Source organism: Arachis ipaensis, chromosome B8 (genome assembly GCF_059453495.1).
Source record: "Arachis ipaensis isolate K30076 ecotype BB chromosome B8, ASM5945349v1, whole genome shotgun sequence".
Classification (NCBI taxonomy): Eukaryota; Viridiplantae; Streptophyta; class Magnoliopsida; order Fabales; family Fabaceae; genus Arachis; species Arachis ipaensis.
This window is the reverse complement of record NC_142443.1, coordinates 138485386-138505099: the sequence shown is the minus strand read 5'-3', so window position 1 is coordinate 138505099 and position 19714 is coordinate 138485386. Positions and strand designations below refer to the sequence as shown.

The following is a 19714-nucleotide window of genomic DNA, read 5'->3' as shown; positions in this document are numbered from 1 at the left end:
TCGAAAAAATGAGGAGAGAGAAAGTGGTTAGGAAGTTTTGAAAAAAATATGATTTGAAAAGGGTTTTAAATTTTGAAATAAAAAAATTTGAATTTTAAAAGAAAAAAATTCGAAAATTTGCTTTAAAATAGAGAGAAAAGATATTTTTGAATTTAAGGAGGAGAGAGAAAAACAATAAAATAGCATAAGATTTAAAATTTTTAGATCTAGTACTCCTTGTTTTCGAAAATTTGGAGGGAAAACACCAAGGAACACCAAACTTAAAAATTTTAAGATCAAGACACAAGGAAAACTCAAGAACACTTTGAAGACTCAAAAGAACACAAGAACATGAAGAACGAACACCAAACTTAAAATTTTTAGAAAACCAACTAAAATTTTCGAAAAACAAAGAGAAATCAAGAAGAAAACACCAAACTTAAAGTTTGGCACAAGATTTATTCAAAGAAAAATTATTTTTGAAAAAGATTTTTAAAAAAAGGATAGCCAATCACCAAGAACATAAGCACCACACTCTAGCTAATTGAGCTATAAATTTAAAGTGTTTTAAACAAGGTATAAATAATAAAAGACTCTAAACCAAAAAGAAAAATTTTTCCTAATCTAAGCAACAATATAAACCGTCAGTTGTTCAAACTCAAACAATCCCCGGCAACGGCGCCAAAAACTTGGTGCACAAAATTGTTACATATTACTCTCTTACAATTTTGCACATAGACCAGCAAGTGCACTGGGTCGTCCAAGTAATACTTTACGTGAGTAAGGGTCGAATCCCATGGAGATTGTTGGTTTGAAGCAATCTAAAGTTATCTTGTAACTCTTAGTCAGGATATAATATCAATAATAATTTTTAGTTTGAATTGTAAAAAGCAAAAGGGTAGAACACAAATTATACTTGTATGCAGTAATGGAGAATATGTTGGAGTTTTGGAGATGCTTTGTCTTCTGAATCTCTGCTTTCCTCTGTCCTCTTGTTCACGCACGCACGTCCTCCTATGGCAAGCTGTGTGTTGGTGGATCACCGTTGTCAATGGCTACCATCCGTCCTTTCAGTGAAAAGGGTCCAGGTGCGCTGTCACCGCACGGCTAATCATCTGCAGGTTCTCAATCGTATCGGAATAGGATTTGCTATCCTTTTGCGTCTGTCACTACGCCCAGCACTCGCAAGTTTGAAGTTTGTCACAACCATTCAATCCCAGAATCCTACTCGGAATACCACAGACAAGGTTTAGACTTTCTGGATTCTCATGAATGCTGCCATCAATCTAGCTTATACCACGGAGATTCTGATTAAGAAATCTAAGAGATATTCATTCATTCTACGGTGGAACGGAAGTGGTTGTCAGGCACGCGTTCGTGGGGGAATGATGATGATTGTCACGTTCATCACATTCATATTGAAGTGCGAATGGATATCTTAGAGAGGAACACGCATGTTTGAATGGAAAACAGAAATACTTGCATTAATTCATCGAGACACAGCAGAGCTCCTCACCCCCAACAATGGAGTTTAGAGACTCATGCCGTCAAAGAGTACAAAGTTCAGATCTAAAATGTCATGAGATACAAAATAAGTCTCTAAAAGTTGTTTAAATACTAGACTAGTAAACTAGATTTACAGAAAATGAGTAAACTAAGATGGATAGTGCAGAAATCCACTTCTGGGGCCCACTTGGTGTGTGCTGGGGCTGAGACTTAAGCTAATCACGTGTATAGGGCTGTTTTGGGCGTTCAACGCCAGCTTTGGATCCTTTTCTGGCGTTGAACTCCAACTTGTAACTTGTTTCTGGCGCTGGACGCCAGACTACAACATGGAACTAGCGTTGAACGCCAGTTTACGTCATCTATCCTTGAGCAAAGTATGGACTATTATATATTGCTGGAAAGCCCTGGATGTCTACTTTCCAACGCAATTGGAAGCGCGCCATTTGGAGTCCTGTAGCTCCAGAAAATCCATTCCGAGTGCAGGGAGGTCAGAATCCAACAGCATCAGCAGTTCTTTTTCAGCCTGAATCAGATTTTTGCTCAGCTCCCTCAATTTCAGCCAGAAAATACCTGAAATTACAGAAAAATACACAAACTCATAGTAAAGTCCAGAAATATGAATTTTGCCTAGAAACTAATGAAAATAAACTAAAAACTAACTAAAACATACTAAAATCTATATGAAATTAACCCCAAAAAGCGTATAAAATATCCGCTCATCAATCATCATCTAGGGACAAAGAAAAAGCCCCTGCTCAACCCAGGGGCATAATTAATTGCATCTCAGGAGGCTATGCTGGGGGTGGAAGTACAAGCTCGGCTAGGAAGCGTACGTACAGGGCCATGTTGGCCCTCGGAAATACCACCAATAATCCTCAGCCCGTACGCGAGATGCCAGAGATGACTTTCCGTCCAGGCGATTTCAGTTCACCTGACACCAACTTGGATGACCCTGTTGTTATCTCTATCCAATTGGGGGACTTAATAGTTCAGAAAGTACTGCTGGACCCAGGCAGCAGTGCTGATGTGTTATTTTTTTCTACATTTGAAAAAATGAAGTTAAGTACTAACATTTTGCAACCATCTGTAGGAGACTTGGTCAGATTTTCAGGAGAACGAGTGCCAGTCATGGGTTCAGTGTGGTTACAAACCACACTTGGTGAGCAACCATTATCTAGAACTCAGGATATTCAATACCTTGTGGTCGACTGTTTTAGTCCTTATAACCTTATTCTAGGAAGACCTTTTTTAAATAGATTTGCTGCAATTGTCTCTACTGTCCATCTTTGTGTAAAATTTCCTGTGCAGGATAGCGTCATGGCTACAATTCATGGCGACTTCCAGGAAGCTCGGTATTGTTACAACACGAGCCTCAAGCCTATCAAAAGAAGCAATGAACGGCGGATAAACTCCATAGGTGTCGAACAACCGACATTGGCCGAGTTAGATCACAGAGCGGACTTTCAAGATCGTCCTACCCCAAACGAAGAGCTAACGACGCTTCCATTGACTGATGACCTATGAAATTTACCTTCATGGGAACCTCCCTCATAAATGAAGAAAAGGATAAGCTCGTCCGCTTTCTGCGGCAGAATGCCGATCTATTTGCTTGGACGTCAGGAGATATGCCAGGCATAGATCCATCTGTTATCACTCATAAATTGGCCATAAGTCCGGCGGCCCGACCAGTATGTCAGAAAAAACGGAATCTCGGAACCGAAAAAAGGCTGGCATCCATGACCGAGGCCAAGAAGCTCATCGACGCAAACTTTATCCGAGAAATCAGATTCACGACTTGGTTAGCCAATGTCGTCATGGTAAAGAAAAACAATGGTAAATGGCGAATGTGCGTCGACTTTACTGATTTAAATAAAGCATGTCCTAAAGATGCATATCCTCTGCCCTCTATTGATACTTTAGTAGATAACTCTTGTGGCTATGGTACCTTGAGTTTCATGGATGCATATTCTGGCTATAACCAAATTTTTATGCATCCATCAGACCAAGAAAAAACAGCTTTTATCACTGAGTATGGCAATTATTGTTATAATGTCATGCCTTTCGGCTTAAAGAATGCAGGTGCAACTTACCAGAGGCTGATGAATAAGGTCTTTGACCAGCAGATAGGACGGAATATTGAGGTTTATGTTGACGATATGGTTGCCAAGACTAAGGTCGCCCATTCCCATGTTGATGACCTCGTTGAGATATTTGGTCAGATCCGAGCTTATAATATGAGGCTTAACCCAGAAAAGTGTGCTTTCGGGGTGCGAGGAGGAAAATTCCTCGGCTTCATCCTTACTAGCCGAGGAATAGAGGCGAATCCGGAAAAATGTCAGGAAATTCTCGATATAAGCAGTCCCACGAACATTAAAGAAGTCTAACGATTAATAGGGCGTCTGGCTGCATTATCCAGATTTCTGCCGTGTTTAGCATCTAAATCCCTAACCTTTTTTCAATGTCTACGAAAAAACACCACTTTTCAATGGGATGAAAATTGTGAAGCCGCCTTTAAAAGTCTAAAGCAATTTATTTCTAAACCCCCTGTTTTACAGAAGCCTAAGGTCGGCGAACCATTATATTTATATTTGTCAATTACTGATATGGCAATTAGTTCTGTCCTTGTTGCAGAAAATGAGAAAGCACAACGACCGGTTTATTTCGTGAGCAAGTCATTGCAGAATGCCGAGCTTCGCTATCCGAGATTAGAAAAGCTCGCCTATGCACTAGTTTTTTCGGCAAGGCGTCTGCGTTTGTATTTTCAGAGCCACACGATCAATGTTAGAACTTCTCAGCCGCTACGACAACTACTCGCCAAGCCCGAGCTTGCAGGACGGTTGATCAAATGGTCCATTGAACTCTTAGAGTTTGACATTCACTATCAACCACGAGGATCTGTCAAGTCACAGTATCTAGCTGATTTCGTGGCCGAATTCACAGGACCAGGCTCGGATGCAGAGACTGCAAGCTGGAAACTATTTGTTGATGGAGCCTCAAACCCCCAAGGGTCTGGAGCAGGAGTACTGCTGGAGAGTCCTGAAGGAGTTGTTGTTGAGCATTCTCTTCGGTTTTCCTTCAAGGCCAGCAATAATCAGGCCGAGTATGAAGCCCTAATAGCAGGGCTCAGGTTAGTCATCGAATTGCAAGTTCTTAATTTACAAGTTTATTGTGATTCCTTGTTAGTTGTCCAACAAGTAAATCAGTGTTTTCAAACCAAAGACCCTATCCTATCAAAATACCTACATATGGTAAAAACACTCATGGATAGTTTTTTAAAAAATTGAAATTAGTCATATAGCTAGAGATCAAAATCACAGGGCGGATATATTGTCTAAACTAGCTACCACTCAGTCACACACCGCCTCACTTTTGCAATCAACACTTCATGAGCCGAGCATAAACATCATCGGCACCTTTCATATAGATAAGAGTGATAGCTGGCAACAGCCATACATACAATACCTCAAGCATGGAGAGTTTCCATCAGAGGTCCAGGACCTAAAAAGGTTTAAACGACAAGCCTTTTTCTTTAAATTGCTGAATGACAAATTATACCGGCGAGGTTATTCTTGACCACTGTTGAAATGTTTGGACAGGTCAGAAGCCGACTTAGCCCTAGCCAAAGCCCATGAGGGTATTTGTGGGACACACTCGGGGGCAAGAAGCCTGGCGCAGAAGATTCTCCGTGCTGGATTCTATTGGCCGACGATATGGGACGACAGTAGAAAAAAGGTCAGGACCTGTGACCATTGTCAAAAGCATGGTCCGATCATTAACATCCCGGCCGAGGATCTACACCAGTCAATGGTAAGCTGGCCATTTAATCATTGGAGAATTAATATTCTCGGACTTTTCTCCACAGCTCTAAGACAGGTAAAATACTTAGTGGTGGCAATAGATTATTTCTCTAAGTGGATTGAAACTCAACCACTAGCTAGAATAACTTCGACACAAATGATATCGTTTGTTTGGCAAAATATAATCTGCAGATTCGGTATACCTCATCATATTATAACTGACAATGGTCGCCAGTTTACCGACCATAATTTCAAGACTTTTTTTGCAGAATTTAAAAATTAGATAGCATTTCTCCTCCGTAGAACATCCTCAATCCAACGGTTTAGCAAAAGCTGTAAATAAGGTCCTCCTTCAAGCTCTAAAAAAGAAGCTCGACGAATCCAAAGGCCTATGGGCCGAACTTGTTCCAGAAATTTTATGGGGTTACAACACTTCAGCGCACTCATCAACCAAAGAAACACCATTTCATTTGGTGTATGGATCCGAAGCAATTATTCAAATTGAAATATCACAAAGCTCACTAAGAACACAGGCAGAGAATCATGATGATGCTCGGAGAGCCGAGCTAGATCTGATTGAGGAAGTACGTAACACAGCGGCGATGCACCAGAAGGCCTTGCAGCAACGAATTGGTCAGCGCCACAATAAAAAGGTGAGGCCGAGATTCTTTCAGGCCGGCGACCTAGTATTGAGAAGAACCGAAGAGGCACGGAGACCACCTTCACATGGCAAACTTGCCGCGATATGGGAAGGACCCTATAGAATCCATCAAGTACTCGGCAGAAGAGCATACCTTTTGGAACAATTAGACGGAACAAGGCTTCCTAGCACTTGGAATGTTAATTCCTTAAAGCAATACTATAGTTAACAAACTGCAGAGGGCTAGTACTCTTTTTCCTACCTCGAGATTTTTTCCCAAATTTGGGTTTTGCTCAAGGAGGTTTTAACGAGGCTAGCCTACCTAATTCAAGATGTAAAGGTACTGCATCAGAACAATACTTATTTTCTTATTATGACTTATTTTGTTTAAGATAATTCTCCGTTACATGCTTTTATTTATCAACTTATACGATCGCAGTAAAAAGTAATTTATTAAAACGAAAGTCGCATTGATATCACATGCGCAAATCCAAAGGCTGATAATCTTTCAGCACACTGCAATGATCGGACCCTATATGGGGATATATGCCAAAAAATTTGGAACAAGTGCATACAAATATATTACCAGCAAACAAAACAGCAGTCATTAAAGGGATTATACATACCCTACTCAAAATAAACAGTTTTTATGAGAGTATTCATATCTCTCAACTATCATAAGATTGCAAAAGTTAAATATAAAGCTAAATACTTTAAACATTTCTTAGTCGGCCAAATTATTATCCCCCTCCTCTTCCACAACTTCTTCATCATCAACTAACTGACCACCCCGGACTATCTTGCTCGGATCCATAGCAGCAAAATCCTCTCCATGATGCAAGAACTTCGCTTGAATAACAGCACGTTCAAAGTCCTCGGCAAATGCATCGAGGATCTCAGCTTCTCGGCTAGACTCCATATGTTTCAACTTCGTGGTTATCTCAATAATCTGGTCACTCATAGTGGACAGTTCGTTTGCCTTTTTTCCTAGAGACTCTACTGCTCTTTCATGTTCCTCTTTTTCAAGTTTCAATTTTTCTTTTGCAACTGAGAGCTCTTTCCTCAGTTCGGCAAGAACAATCTCCTTTAATTTCAGTTGCTCTTTTAGGTCAGCAATTTCCAAGGTGCTCTGCAGCATCCTCTTATGCCTTTTTTCTTGGCTTCGCCCAATACTGACTAGCCGAAAGCCCAAAACCTGCACAATAGCATACAAATTAGCTGGATCTTTTCAATACTAAAGTATATATATATATATATATATATATATATATATATATATATATATATATATATATATATATATATATATATATATATGAAACCTAACTGACCTGCATGAATTGGTCTATGCCAACATCCCCAACCTCCTCAATACAGGCAACGTCAGAAGCAGACTGAACAACTTCGTCTGCCAGGACATTGAAAGGGAATTTTTTATCCCATACGGAGGAACCATCACCCTCTTCTTCAAAAGAATGCAGTTTTTCTTGTTTAGCAGTGAAACTCAACAACTCACTTAGTTGAACCACTTTCTCCCCTTCCTCTAGATTAATCACCTCAGACTTCCTCTTTTTGAAAACAATCCCCTTTTTCTTCTGTACCGGTTGATTCACTTCAGCCTCACCTTCTACCTTTTCAGCATTCGAAGAGGACCCCTCAAAATTTTTCATTTTAAACCGAGCTCTCATGCTCGAGGCTGAAACTCCCGGATATTTTCCACCTAACAAACAAACAATAAAACAAAACCTGTTGAGTATGATTAAAAACAAATACAAATCCGACTTAAGTAGCACAACAATGCCTCACCAAAATATCGTACAACAGAGGCCCTATCTTCCTCCCAAGGAAGCAAGTCCGACACAGATACTAAACCGCCCCGGTCAACCATTTCCATCAAAAAATTTATTATACACTCGTTCCGAGGTGTTATTAATTCAGGACCTAAGATATGATTAGGTTGACAGCACCAGTAAAGGGGAAACTTCTCCCCAAGATTTTCATCTAAATAGAACGGAAATTCTTCATCCACCGACTTTACCTTGAAAAACATTTTCTTAAAATTTTTGAAAGAAGATTTATTTAGTTTGAAAACAGAAAACCCAGGGGTACTATTCAAGTTGATCCAGAGGCCTTTCCATACACCCTTTGCTTGAAACAAGGAAAAAAACAGTTCTAAATCAGGTTCAATCTCCAGAAACTCCATTAAAACTTGAAAACATTTAACAAATACCCATCCATTAGGGTGGACTTGGGAAGGTGCATAGTTCATTTGGGTTAACAAATCACATTCAAAATTCGTAAAAGGCAGTTTAACAAAATTCTTTAAGAACACAACTGTACATATAAAAGTTTTCAAAATCTTTCTTTCTGTGAAAAACCCGATCCATGCAATTGCATGGCAACAACTCAACATGAAAACCTGGTCTGACTATTTTTGACAGATTCAACCCCCCGAAACTCTCTCTATCAAAGAATAGAGAGGCCCTTATTTTCACATCGCCATCAACCCATTCATAAGAACCATCATCTTCTATCTTAGGTAAAGCCTTTGCTTTTTTGTCACTCATTTTTTTTTCTCTCAAAACTAGAAATCAGGAAGATAAGAGGTAAGGAAATGTGGTTACTAACCTCTTCTACTCATTATTTTTGAAGAAGAATGAAGTTTAAGCAGCAGCTGTATTCCCACGAAAGTGTAACTTGAAAGTAAAATTTTTTTGGCCATTCATTTAATGAAACCCTTTCAGTTCCAGGTTTCGATCATGGCCATTAATCCAAACCCCACTTGCAACGGTCCCAAGCCTACTTAGGAACTTGAACCTTGCATTGAAAAGTGTTGACAATCATTAATTTATGCCATCATGGCTGTTAACATTCTAATTAAATAATAATTTTTACCATCATTGTATACAATGAGTCAAGTTGAACTGGGGGCTCCATCCTTATTTCGAGCTATAATTCGGCTATATGGATTCGAAAGCTCAACCTGCCTCATTTAAGTATAGGCTAAGCTTGGGGGTTGTGATATAACCGTTATACATCGGTTACGAATTATAGCTCGGCGGATCTCCTTTTAAATCGGCACATTAACTCTGCCAACTTTATGGCATTAAACCCCTATGATCGGTTACATAGAAACGATCAATTCAGACCTAAACGGTCATCATCATCTCCGAGTTATAAAAGGGAACAATCAGAGTTTGCAGAGGTAAGTTTTTGTTAGAAAATGAGAGACCTTTCTTAGATAATCGTCCTTAACTAATTTGAGCGTCGGAGTACTTTTTGCAGGTGCTCTCCCCATTATTTTTATTTGGTGGCCGAAGTTCATCGTGACACGTCGAAGATCGACCAATAACCCCAGAAAGACGAGTTATAGTTCGGCCATATTCAGGCAGGAACATTTGCTATAGTTCAAAAACCCTCTTAATAAAAGGTCTGGAGACATGAGAAGGTGGTTTACTTACTTTTGTACTAGCGGAAGCGTACTTAGCATCATTTCCAGCATTTTCTACAAGTCGTGGTAGGTATCGACTGAGAGAAGCCACTTCGAGGGCCTTTTCAAACCTACCTACAACGCTTGGGCATCATTCAATCATCGAGGCGGAAAGGAATCAAATACAATCGGCACTTCCCTCTTATCTTAGTATAGCGTCGGGGGTACCTACCCGGCTACCCTTCAGGGAGCGGGTTAGCGCTTATTATTAAAGCAATTAGAAAGGTCGAAAGATGAAAGAGCTAGTTAAGGCCAATACAAGCCTATTTTCCTTTGGTGATGCAGCAGATGCACAATAGCCATAACTTAAGAACGAACCAATTCAGGGAGATAGCTATGATGTTGGAGATTGCAGGATGATATTGCTGACGAGAGGGTCGAGAGAGAATAACAATCAAGAGTCATCATGCATATCCCCTCCCTTGTTGCTGGAAGCCTTAAGACCACATTTCTGTAACTCCCAGAGAATGGACTTATTCCCCTCTGTCTCGACCTTGGCGGAAGCCCTCATTTATTTGATGAAATATCCACTTTTGATTCAGCTCGAAGGTTGGACGATGGCTCGATGATTATCTTTTAGTAGCTTTTCTAGGTAAGGATTGTACTGTATAACTTAACTCTTAATGTCTACCCTCAGACCATTGACGAACCTACTACTAGATTATGGGGGAGAATGAATGGCTCTTCATCAATTTCACACCTAAGCATAAGCTCTTCAAATCGATGAAGTAGAATAGAGTTCCAGGGCATCCGCAGAAATATCTTATTATGAGATTTCCGTTCCCATCCAGTCCGATAAAGTATAAGCAAGTCAGGGAGAAGCCGAGGATTAGGATTTGATTACCCTGTAAGGAATAGATATTGAATATAAGGCTGTAGGCTCCAGTTAGCAGTAAAGGAAATGAACTCTTGGCACAAAGTCTAGAAGTTTCCACATCAAATAGATCCGTCTTGGATTAGGTCGGCATTTGCCTTAGCCTCTTTCGCTCTCTCTTTGTAATCTGGTCGGATTTATAGCTTTCTTTCTTGCCTTTGAAGAGGATTATTCGCGCAGCCCCCAACGCGCCTGCCATGCAGCCGCCTCCCGTAGCCGGCGGGTTTGCCAGCGTCTTCATCCGCCACACACAGGGGACATATGGTTGTTTTAGTAAGTGATTGGATGATTATTTTTTATTCATAAAAGTCGAATATTCATCTCTATACGCAGCCGGGTGGTTATTATTATTAGCTATGTAGATGGTTGTTTTTTGTCACGAGTGCGACGGACTGGGAAGCTAGGGCGGCGGAGGCAGTACGCGACCCCCAGGCTGGGTGCCGGCACGGGAGAGAGCGGCGAGCCACACACACCAAGGACGCGCGACTGGAACGACGATGGGCAGCCTCGACCCGGGCTGCCGGCGGATGACAGGGAGACTCGCGACGGGAAGAAGGCGGCCGTCCAAGCTGTTGGCTGCCGGCGACGGAGATACGCGCGCAAGAGAGGCGGGTTGACGGGGTCGAAGCTGGACACCGCTGACGGTTGGATGCTCAGTGACGAAGGTTGGGGGTGGGTGCTGTTTTGGGAGGAAGAAGGATTTGGGGTGAAAAGGGTTTGTGATTAGGGTTTGGATGGTTGTTTTTGTGAAATAACTGAATGGGAGTTTTTGAATTTAGGGTAATCTATGGAGCGGTTTTTACTATTTATCGGCTAAATAACCAGCCCATTGTACATATTGTAAATATTCCTCATTGTCTCTCTAGCGGAGTTCGTATGTTTATATTACTAATACAAGAGTCGTACGGCAATAATTAGATGGAGTTAGATTTATGATAAATCAACTATTAATGTCGACTTGTGATTTGTGAATCATTGATCTCTTTGTTCTAAGTTAGGACTAGGATTTGTGTGTTTTATATAAATGTTTTAATTATGGTAATATGATGTATTGTGTCTTGGTGATCTAGGATTCTATGTAGTTTAGAATTTTCCTTATCTGATGTTGAGCTCTGTCTGACATCTTTTGATCCATGTAGCTGACCTGATGTTGTTTGTTGTCGTTGTTGTTGATGATGATGTTGAGTTCTATCTGTGTTGTAAACCTTATATTTTTTAATGTTTGGTTAGGCTGGAGAAAAAGCTGTAAGTTGCGGTGTTTCTAATGTTGATAACATTGAGGAGCTTAGCACTATAAAAGATCTGCATCTCAGGTAAGCGAAATTTGATTTACTCAATGCTTTTTCCAAATCTAACTAGAATTTTGAGAAAAAAATAAAAAATAAACAATAAAAAAGATGTTTAAATTGACTACTGCTTCCTCATTGGTATTCTGTATTTATTTACTCAGGACTGTGGATGAGCTCGGAGTAGATAGAAATGTTATTGCAAGTGAGCTACCTTCCAAACTAGATTAATCGTTGATTTGGTTGTATTATATACTACTTATTTTATTAAACCCTCTTACAAGATCAAATTTCACTGATGATTCGGTTCTGCATATATGTGCGATTCTAATGTGCTTATGGGGTGTCAATCATGTATTTAAATAAAAGAGTTTATTTACATTACATGCTTTTATACTAGTTACTGCTTGTTTGGATATATAATTTTATTTTGTGGTTTATGTTTTGGGAATTATGATATTGGCATTCAATGCTTTATGAAGGTGTTGGCTAAATTAAAGGGCTTTATCTAGCATGATTGCTTTTTGATAATAACTCTGCCAAGAAATTTGTGAGGCAAATGGTGGTGGTACCAATTGGCATCATGGATTGGCCATTGCATGAGTAACTTGGCATAGATTGGCATGCTGGTTTTCTTTTATTGCATTGAAGCGATATTGATCATCATTGTAACGTGAAAAAGGAAAAACCATAGTTTGAGCTTGTTACATCTATACGAAATTTTATTTTATTACATCTACTTGTGTATTGAATTAAGAGGAGTGTTAGGGGCCAGCAGATTTTGTGATTTATAGCCATCAATTAGCCATCAATAGTATTTTTAATGGTGTGAGATTACATCTAATAGTAGAGAATTACTCATTTTTCTTTTGATGGTTAAGTGCTGGCCAGATTTTAATAAAAGTGCTGCCCCTAGACTTTCTCTTGAACTAATTGTCCCATTTACTTTCTTTCTTCTTGGTATGTTTGCTCAAGAAATTTTCATGTTTGAATTTGAATTTTTGCTGACTTGATTTGTTATATGGAAACTTCCAGAGCATCTTGAAGAATTAGAACAACTTTTGAAGGGAGTGGCTATGATGAAAGAGTTAACTCGACGGACTCAAGACTATTTAGTTTCATTTGGAGAGTGCATGTCCACTAGGATCATTGCTGCATATCTTAATAAATTGGGTGTTAAGGCTCGCCAAGTATGTTCCCCTTAATTGCAACTCATAAAGTTACTTTTGAAATGCTAATGTTGACAGTCCAACTATAGATCTATTTCATAGTAATTTGTGGATGAATACTAATTTAATGGTTCAACAGTATGATGCCTTTGAGATGGGAATTATAACAACTGATGACTTCACAAATGCGGGCATTTTGGAAGCAACTTACCCTGCTGTTGCAAAGAGGTTACATGGTGATTGGGTCTCTGATCCTGCGATTCCAATTGTTACGGGCTTCCTTGGAAAGGTTTTTGTGATGCCTTTCATTTTATGTTATTTCATCCTCTCTTTTGATATGATAGTACAATGGTTTGTGAAATTGGAAATGCGATTTGTCGTTTGTATTTTTCTTGTAGGCCCGGAAATCATGTGCAGTTACAACATTGGGTAGAGGGGGTAGTGACTTGACAGCTACAACAATTGGGAGAGCACTTGGGTTGCCAGAAATCCAGGTTTGTAATAAAAACGTCTGCATGTCGAAAGGGCATTAGTGCCCCCTTAATTTGTACATTCAAGGAGCTGTTGAGTTTACATGTTAATGTTAGTAATAATTCTGTTTATAGGAAATGCAAGTGTCTGTTTTTTCTTGATAATGTAAAATACTAGCAGGAATTACTGCAAATTTTTACGAGTGAGAGAGTACATGAGTTTATTTTGCCCGTTTATGATTAAATTGAGATAGAAAGGAAACGGTTAATGTGGAATTCTTTAAACAGGTATGGAAAGATGTTGATGGCGTTCTAACCTCGGATCCAAATATATGCCCACAAGCTGAACCGGTTCCATGTTTGACATTTGACGAGGCTGCTGAACTTGCATATTTTGGTGCTCAGGTATTATTATATTCACCAACTTTGTTCTGTTGACAATATGCTATTTACCATTTCTCTCATTGCTATAAAACATTTATGGATTCTATTTAGTGTTCTTGGTTCTGCTTGGGGTTGAATCACACTTCACATTGTTGTCATAAAAATCATGAGAAATTTTATTTTGTAAATTATATTTATATATACTTCGCTAGGTTTAGATATAACAAGATTCATGATAAGACATTGTGGTTCTGACTGGCCCATGTAGCCTCCCCAATCTAGTGGAATAGGGTTTGGTAGTAGTTGTAGTAGTATTATATTTGCTAAACTAAGACAACTTAGTTACATATAGGTCGATTATTGTCGTTGTTTGTATATTTTTACTATTTGACATGATAAATCTTGTGGTGTGTTATGTAACGTCGCGAAGCTTGATTAAAGGAGAAATTTAATTCTACCAGTGTACAACTACGGGGTATAGTGTCCTCAAAATGGAGAAACTATGGAGGAGGACCAATATACTAAAATAAATGCAACAATGTCGTTCAATCCTCCCTACATATCAGAAAGAGATTCTATCTTCAAACTAACATGAAGAGACAGCAAATAACACCATAAATGCAATTCTTTGCCATAATTCTTGTCGGGGATATAGGAACAAACTAGAAGATGCAGTCATTCTGCTTAGTCCCAACTCTCAATACACAAGAACCACATAACACAAGCAGCAACTTCTTTTGAGTCTTTCTATGGCAAAACCTTTGGAAGGTATTGGCAGAAATTCAGAATCTTTCTTCTTAGCACAACCTTTGAAATCATGAAATGTATTGGAAGGACCTGATCCAAGGGGAAAATAGATACCAAATTTTCACCAAGAACTTAAAGCAATATTATGAAACTAAAGTAGCTTCCATAATGTAAGCTAACTTGGCCATTGTAGACTTCCACATTTTATTAAAAACTGTGGAGTCCTGCGGTTCTTCTGCATTAATAGTGCAGTGAAGTTTTAACCTACAAATCCTGGGGCTATGTTTTGTTGTTATACCAAATTTTCACTAGAGTATAAATTGGATGACATTGTTGTGAAATTTGGTGAACTTATAGGACTTGCAAAGTAATTAAACCATAATGAAATAAGTAAATAAAATATCTTATAAAGTTGCAACTTTTCTTTAATTTAAATTTTATAACCACTTCTTGAAAAGTTTTTTTTTCTCAAATTCAGTTTTTTGAAATAACTTTTCTATAAAAATTCTTATCCGTTTCAAATTCATATTTGACTTCCCAGATCATTTGATTTCCTTGTCTTCTTGAGTAAAGGTAGTCTTGCTTTGCATCTATATTCTATACCATCATATAGTCACCAAAAAAAAAATATTCTATACCATCATATGTATGCATATACAATATGCTATCTCCTGTGCTACAACACTTGTGCCTTCTGCCATCTCTCTGATGTCTTTGTCAGAACTTCTTCCCCTTCTACCTCTTCCTCTATAAGTGGTGCATAAATGCCAAACTTCTTTCTTTCATAAAGAACATGTTATATCTTCCCTTTTTCTTTTTTTTCCTCATCTTTTGGCAATAACTTGGGGAAGAGTCAAAAGATTTCTTTATCTTCCTCTGGGTTTGATATCCATCTTACGTCACTAGATACCTGTTCCATGGCATAGTCCATATAACTCATTCAGCCTTGCTTGCTTCTTGTTGAAGAACTATTAATAAGCATCAGTTGTCCAATGTTTCTCTGATATGTTTCAAATTTGTAACAGAGGTCTCTATGACTCTATGCAAGGTATGTCATCACTTATCACCTCTAAGAACTATCCTGAACAGTAGGAGTAGAAGAAAAACTATAGACTGTATAGTTTATTATAACAACAACAAAGCCTTATCCTACTAGGTGGGGTCGGATACATGAATCAAATGATGCCATTGTACTCTGTTATGTATCATGTTTACAGAGAGACCGTTTATATGTAGATCTCATTTGACCACCTCATGGATGGTTTTCTTAGGTCTTCCTCTGCCTTTTGTCCCTCGCCCATCTTCCATCTCATCCACCCTCCTGACTGGGTGTTCTATCGGTCTTCTTCTCACATGTCCAAACCACCTGAGACGCGATTCAACTATCTTTTTCACAATGGGTGCTACTCCAACTCTCTCCTTTATATCTTCGTTCCTTATTTTATTTAATCGCGTATGACCACTCATCTACTCAACATCTTCATCTCTGCCATACTCAACTCATGTTCGTTCTTCCCTTTGGCCGCCCAACACTCCGTACCATAAAGCATAGCCGGTCTTATAGCGGTGCGATAGAATTTACCTTTAAGTTTTAAATGCATTTTTTTGTCGCATATAAAACCAGATGCACTCTGCCATTTTGACCAACCTGCTTGGATCCTATAATTTACATCTTGTTCAATCTCTCCATTATCCTGTATGATGCACCCAAGATACTTAAAACTTTTAACTTTTCGTAGGATGTTCTATCCAATATTCACCTCTATATTAGGGTTTTTCTTTCTCAGACTGAACTTACATTTCATATATTCCGTCTTACTATGGCTTATGCGCAAACCATACACTTCTAGAGCTTCTTTCCATAAGTCTAACTTCTTATTTAGGGATTTCCTTGACTCTCCTATAAGGACGATATTATCGGTAAAAAGCATGCACCATGGCACAGGCTCTTGGATGTGCTCTGTATATACTTCAAAGACTAATGTGAAAAGGTATGGACTTAAGGATGATCCCTAGTGTAATCCTATACCAATAGGAAATTCCTCTGTCACACTACCTTGAGTCTTCACACTAGTTGTGGCCCCATCATACATGTCTTTAATTGTACGAATATGTGCAATCCTTACTCTCATCTTTTCTAAAACTTTCAATAAGACCTCCATTGACACCCTATCATACGCTTTTTCCAAATCAATAAACACCATATGTAGATCCCTTTTATTACTACGATACCTCTCCATCATTCTTCTTAATAGGTATATTGCTTCAGTGGTAGTTCTGTCTGACATAAATCCAAATTGGTTATCTGTTACTTGTGTCTCTTTTCTCAACCTCCGTTCTATCACCCTTTCCCATAACTTCATGGTATGACTCATGAGCTTGATCCCTCTATAGTTTTCGCAACTTTATATATCTCTCTTATTCTTGTAGATAGGTACTAAGGTGTTCTTTCTTCACTCATCAGGCATATTCTTTGACCTTAAAATCTCATTAAAAAGCTTGGTTAACCAGTTGATACCTTTTTCTCCAAGGTCCTTCCAAATCTTAATCGAGGTATTATCAGGTCCTACTACCCTGCTATTTTTCATATGCTTTAGAGCCTCTTTTACCTCGAAGTCTCGAATCCTTCGATAGTAGTCAAAGTTTTGATCTTCTTCCCTTGTGCATAACCGACCAAGGCTCGGAAGAGTCTTCTGTCCCTCATTAAATAACTCGTAGAAGTAGTTCTTCCACCTTTCATTAATCTTCTCCTCTTGAGCCAACACCTTTCCATCCTTATCCTTTATGCACTTAATCTGATCCAAATCTCCCATTCTTTTTTCACGGCTCTTTGCGATTTTATATATACCTTTTTCTCCTTCTTTCGTGTTCAAAGACTGGTAGAGACCCTCATATGCTCTTGTTCTTGTTTCACTTACAGCCACTTTTGTCTCTTTCCTAGCCGCCTTATATTTTTTCCAATTATTTGCGTTGTGTTATAAAGACCACTCTTTAAAGCACTCCATTTTTATCTTTATCTTTTCTTGTACACTCGCATTCCACCACCAGGACTCCTTGTCTCTTGGTCCTATTCCTTTAGATTCACCAAAACTTTCTTTTGCTGTTCTTCTAATAACTTCTACCATCTCCCTCCACATCTCTTCCGCGCTTCCATTCCCATCCCACTTTGCCTTTATTCCTACCCATCTTAGGAATCTTCTTTGTTCCTCACCTTTCATCTGCCACCACCTCGTCCTTGGGTTCTTCGTATGTCTTTTTCTCAACTTTTGCTCAACGCGAAAATCCATGACGAGCACCCTATGTTGTGTTGTCAAACTCTCTCCCGGAATAATTTTACAATTAATACAAAATTTCCGGTCGACTCTCCTCAACAAGAAGTCAATTTGAGAGCTTGTCATGCCACTCTTATAGGTTATAAGATGTTCGTCTCTTTTTTTAAAATATGTATTTGCGATGGGAAGATTAAAGGTTGAGGAAAAGTCCAAAATAGTTTTACTCTCGGCATTGATCACCCCGAAACCATGGCCTCCGTAAATACTCCCATACCCAGTCACTTCTCTCCTAATATGGCCATTTAAATCTCCTTCTAAGAAAATCTTATCTCCTGAAGGTATGTTTTGAACTAAACTCTCTAGATCCTCCCAAAATCTTATCTTGTGCTGTTCATCCGAATCCACTTGCGGTGCATAGGCGTTAATCACATGGAAAGCACCTCCCTCCACCACAAGTTTGATAGAGATGATCCGATCTTTCACCCTCTTGACATCCACTACGTCCTCCTTCCACTACTTATCCACAATAATTCCAACCCTATTCCTATTCTTCACCTTTCCTGTATACCAAAGTTTGAAAATTGTATAGTTCATTATGTGTAGCTAATTTTGAATGAGAACATAACAGTGTATCATTGTTGTAATTGCTTGGTATTCCTTGGTTAAAAAGGGAGGGGGGAGAGAGACAGTGGGACTTGCCCGCTGCAAAAGGAAAAAAGGGGGGGTTGGTTTACACGTCAGGTCTTTATTGGAGAATGGCATTACCTAAAGAACTTTTTGGGAGTTTTTGCCTGCACAATTATGAAAAATAATTTATATGACTTTGCTTTGGGATATTGGAATAAGCTTGTTGGAAATATTTGTAATTTGCAGGTCTTACATCCGCAGTCTATGAGACCTGCTAGAGAAGGTGATATTCCAGTAAGGGTTAAAAATTCTTACAACCCCAAAGCTCCGGGTACTCTCATCACTAAAGCAAGAGATATGAGCAAGGTTTGTGGAACATCTATACCTGAATAAATTATAAATACTATCATCTTAAGGATGACTTTATACAACTATCGTTAAGTTTTACTTTGTCCACCTACAGGCAGTCTTAACTAGCATTGTTTTGAAACGTAATGTGACCATGTTGGATATTGTTAGCACTCACATGCTTGGTCAGTATGAGTTCCTTGCTAAGGTGAGAAAGCTAAAGCATGCAGATCTGTCTTTTTATTTGATGAATACCTTCCTGTCTTCATATTTCTATATTTATGCAGGTGTTTTCAATCTTTGAAGACCTGGGTATATATGTTGATGTTGTAGCTACAACTGAAGTCAGTATTTCTTTGACGTTGGACCCGTCGAAGCTTTGGAGCAGAGAACTAATTCAAGAGGTGAGACATAGTGATGATCATCTCCATATCCTGTTGTTATGTTACTTCCAATATTGTCGGGGTTACGGTGTTTAATAACTTTTTTCTCATGGTGTCATTTGACCACCTAATATACACTACTTAGTGAGACAAGACTTGAATTATGTTGTATTTTACATCTATTGAAATATGCTTTCTCTGCCACGTTTGTATACCAGCCTTTGCGTAATTCTAATTGATTGTCAGTCCCTTAAGCAGGAACTAGACTATGTTGTTGAAGAGCTGGAAAAAATTGCTGTGGTGAATCTCCTACAAAATAGATCCATAATCTCTCTCATTGGAAATGTTCAGAAATCATCACTAATATTGGAGAAGGTCCTGTGTTATAATTATCCAACTTAATTGTGTTCCAAGAATTGTTGTTAAATGTTTTATTTTGATCCTGAGTTTTATTTTGTAATATCACTGTCCTTCCACGTGAGCAGTGTCAAACTTATTTACAGTAGTAAGTTAATTTTTTACTTTCCTTTATTACTGATTGGCCTTTTATTGCAGGCCTTCCGTGTTCTTCGAACCCTTGGTGTCAATGTTCAAATGATCTCTAAGGGTGCATCTAAGGTATCCCTACCTTAAGAAAAAATGGTTTTTGTGTCCTTTTGACCCATCTTTAGTGATCTAGAAATCATCAACCTTGTACATTTTTCATGCATATATAATCTTAGTTGGCATGAAACGGTGTTGA

At 38.8% G+C, this 19714-nt stretch overlaps 2 protein-coding genes across 2 annotated transcripts in view; one reads left to right on the top strand and one right to left on the bottom strand.

Annotated features, from left to right (window-relative positions):
- The window catches only part of LOC107613537 (aspartokinase 1, chloroplastic-like), a 33929-nt gene that overhangs the window by 13801 nt on the left and 414 nt on the right, over positions 1-19714 (top strand). Inside the window, exons 3-13 of the mRNA XM_016315578.3 lie at positions 11517-11599; positions 11737-11777; positions 12608-12762; positions 12881-13030; positions 13140-13235; positions 13500-13616; positions 18488-18607; positions 18705-18797; positions 18877-18993; positions 19231-19347; positions 19528-19590. Coding sequence (XP_016171064.1) covers positions 11517-11599; positions 11737-11777; positions 12608-12762; positions 12881-13030; positions 13140-13235; positions 13500-13616; positions 18488-18607; positions 18705-18797; positions 18877-18993; positions 19231-19347; positions 19528-19590 — 1152 coding nt within the window. The remainder of the gene's footprint in view (positions 1-11516; positions 11600-11736; positions 11778-12607; positions 12763-12880; positions 13031-13139; positions 13236-13499; positions 13617-18487; positions 18608-18704; positions 18798-18876; positions 18994-19230; positions 19348-19527; positions 19591-19714) is intronic.
- On the bottom strand, positions 6647-7610 carry LOC148550036 (uncharacterized). The gene is made up of 2 exons (XM_088496808.1): positions 7254-7610; positions 6647-7117 (listed from the first exon to the last, which is right to left on the bottom strand). The coding sequence occupies exons 1-2, from the start codon at positions 7608-7610 to the stop codon at positions 6647-6649; spliced, it is 828 nt and encodes a 275-aa protein (XP_088352934.1).

Excerpts from the sequence above, each read along its gene's own strand:
- LOC148550036 (XM_088496808.1), bottom strand. The coding sequence starts at position 7,610 with ATGAGAGCTCGGTTTAAAATGAAAAATTTTGAGGGGTCCTCTTCGAAT. Across the intron at positions 7,118-7,253 it reads GCATAGACCAATTCATGCAG|GTTTTGGGCTTTCGGCTAGT; the intron begins GTCAGTTAGGTT and ends GCTATTGTGCAG.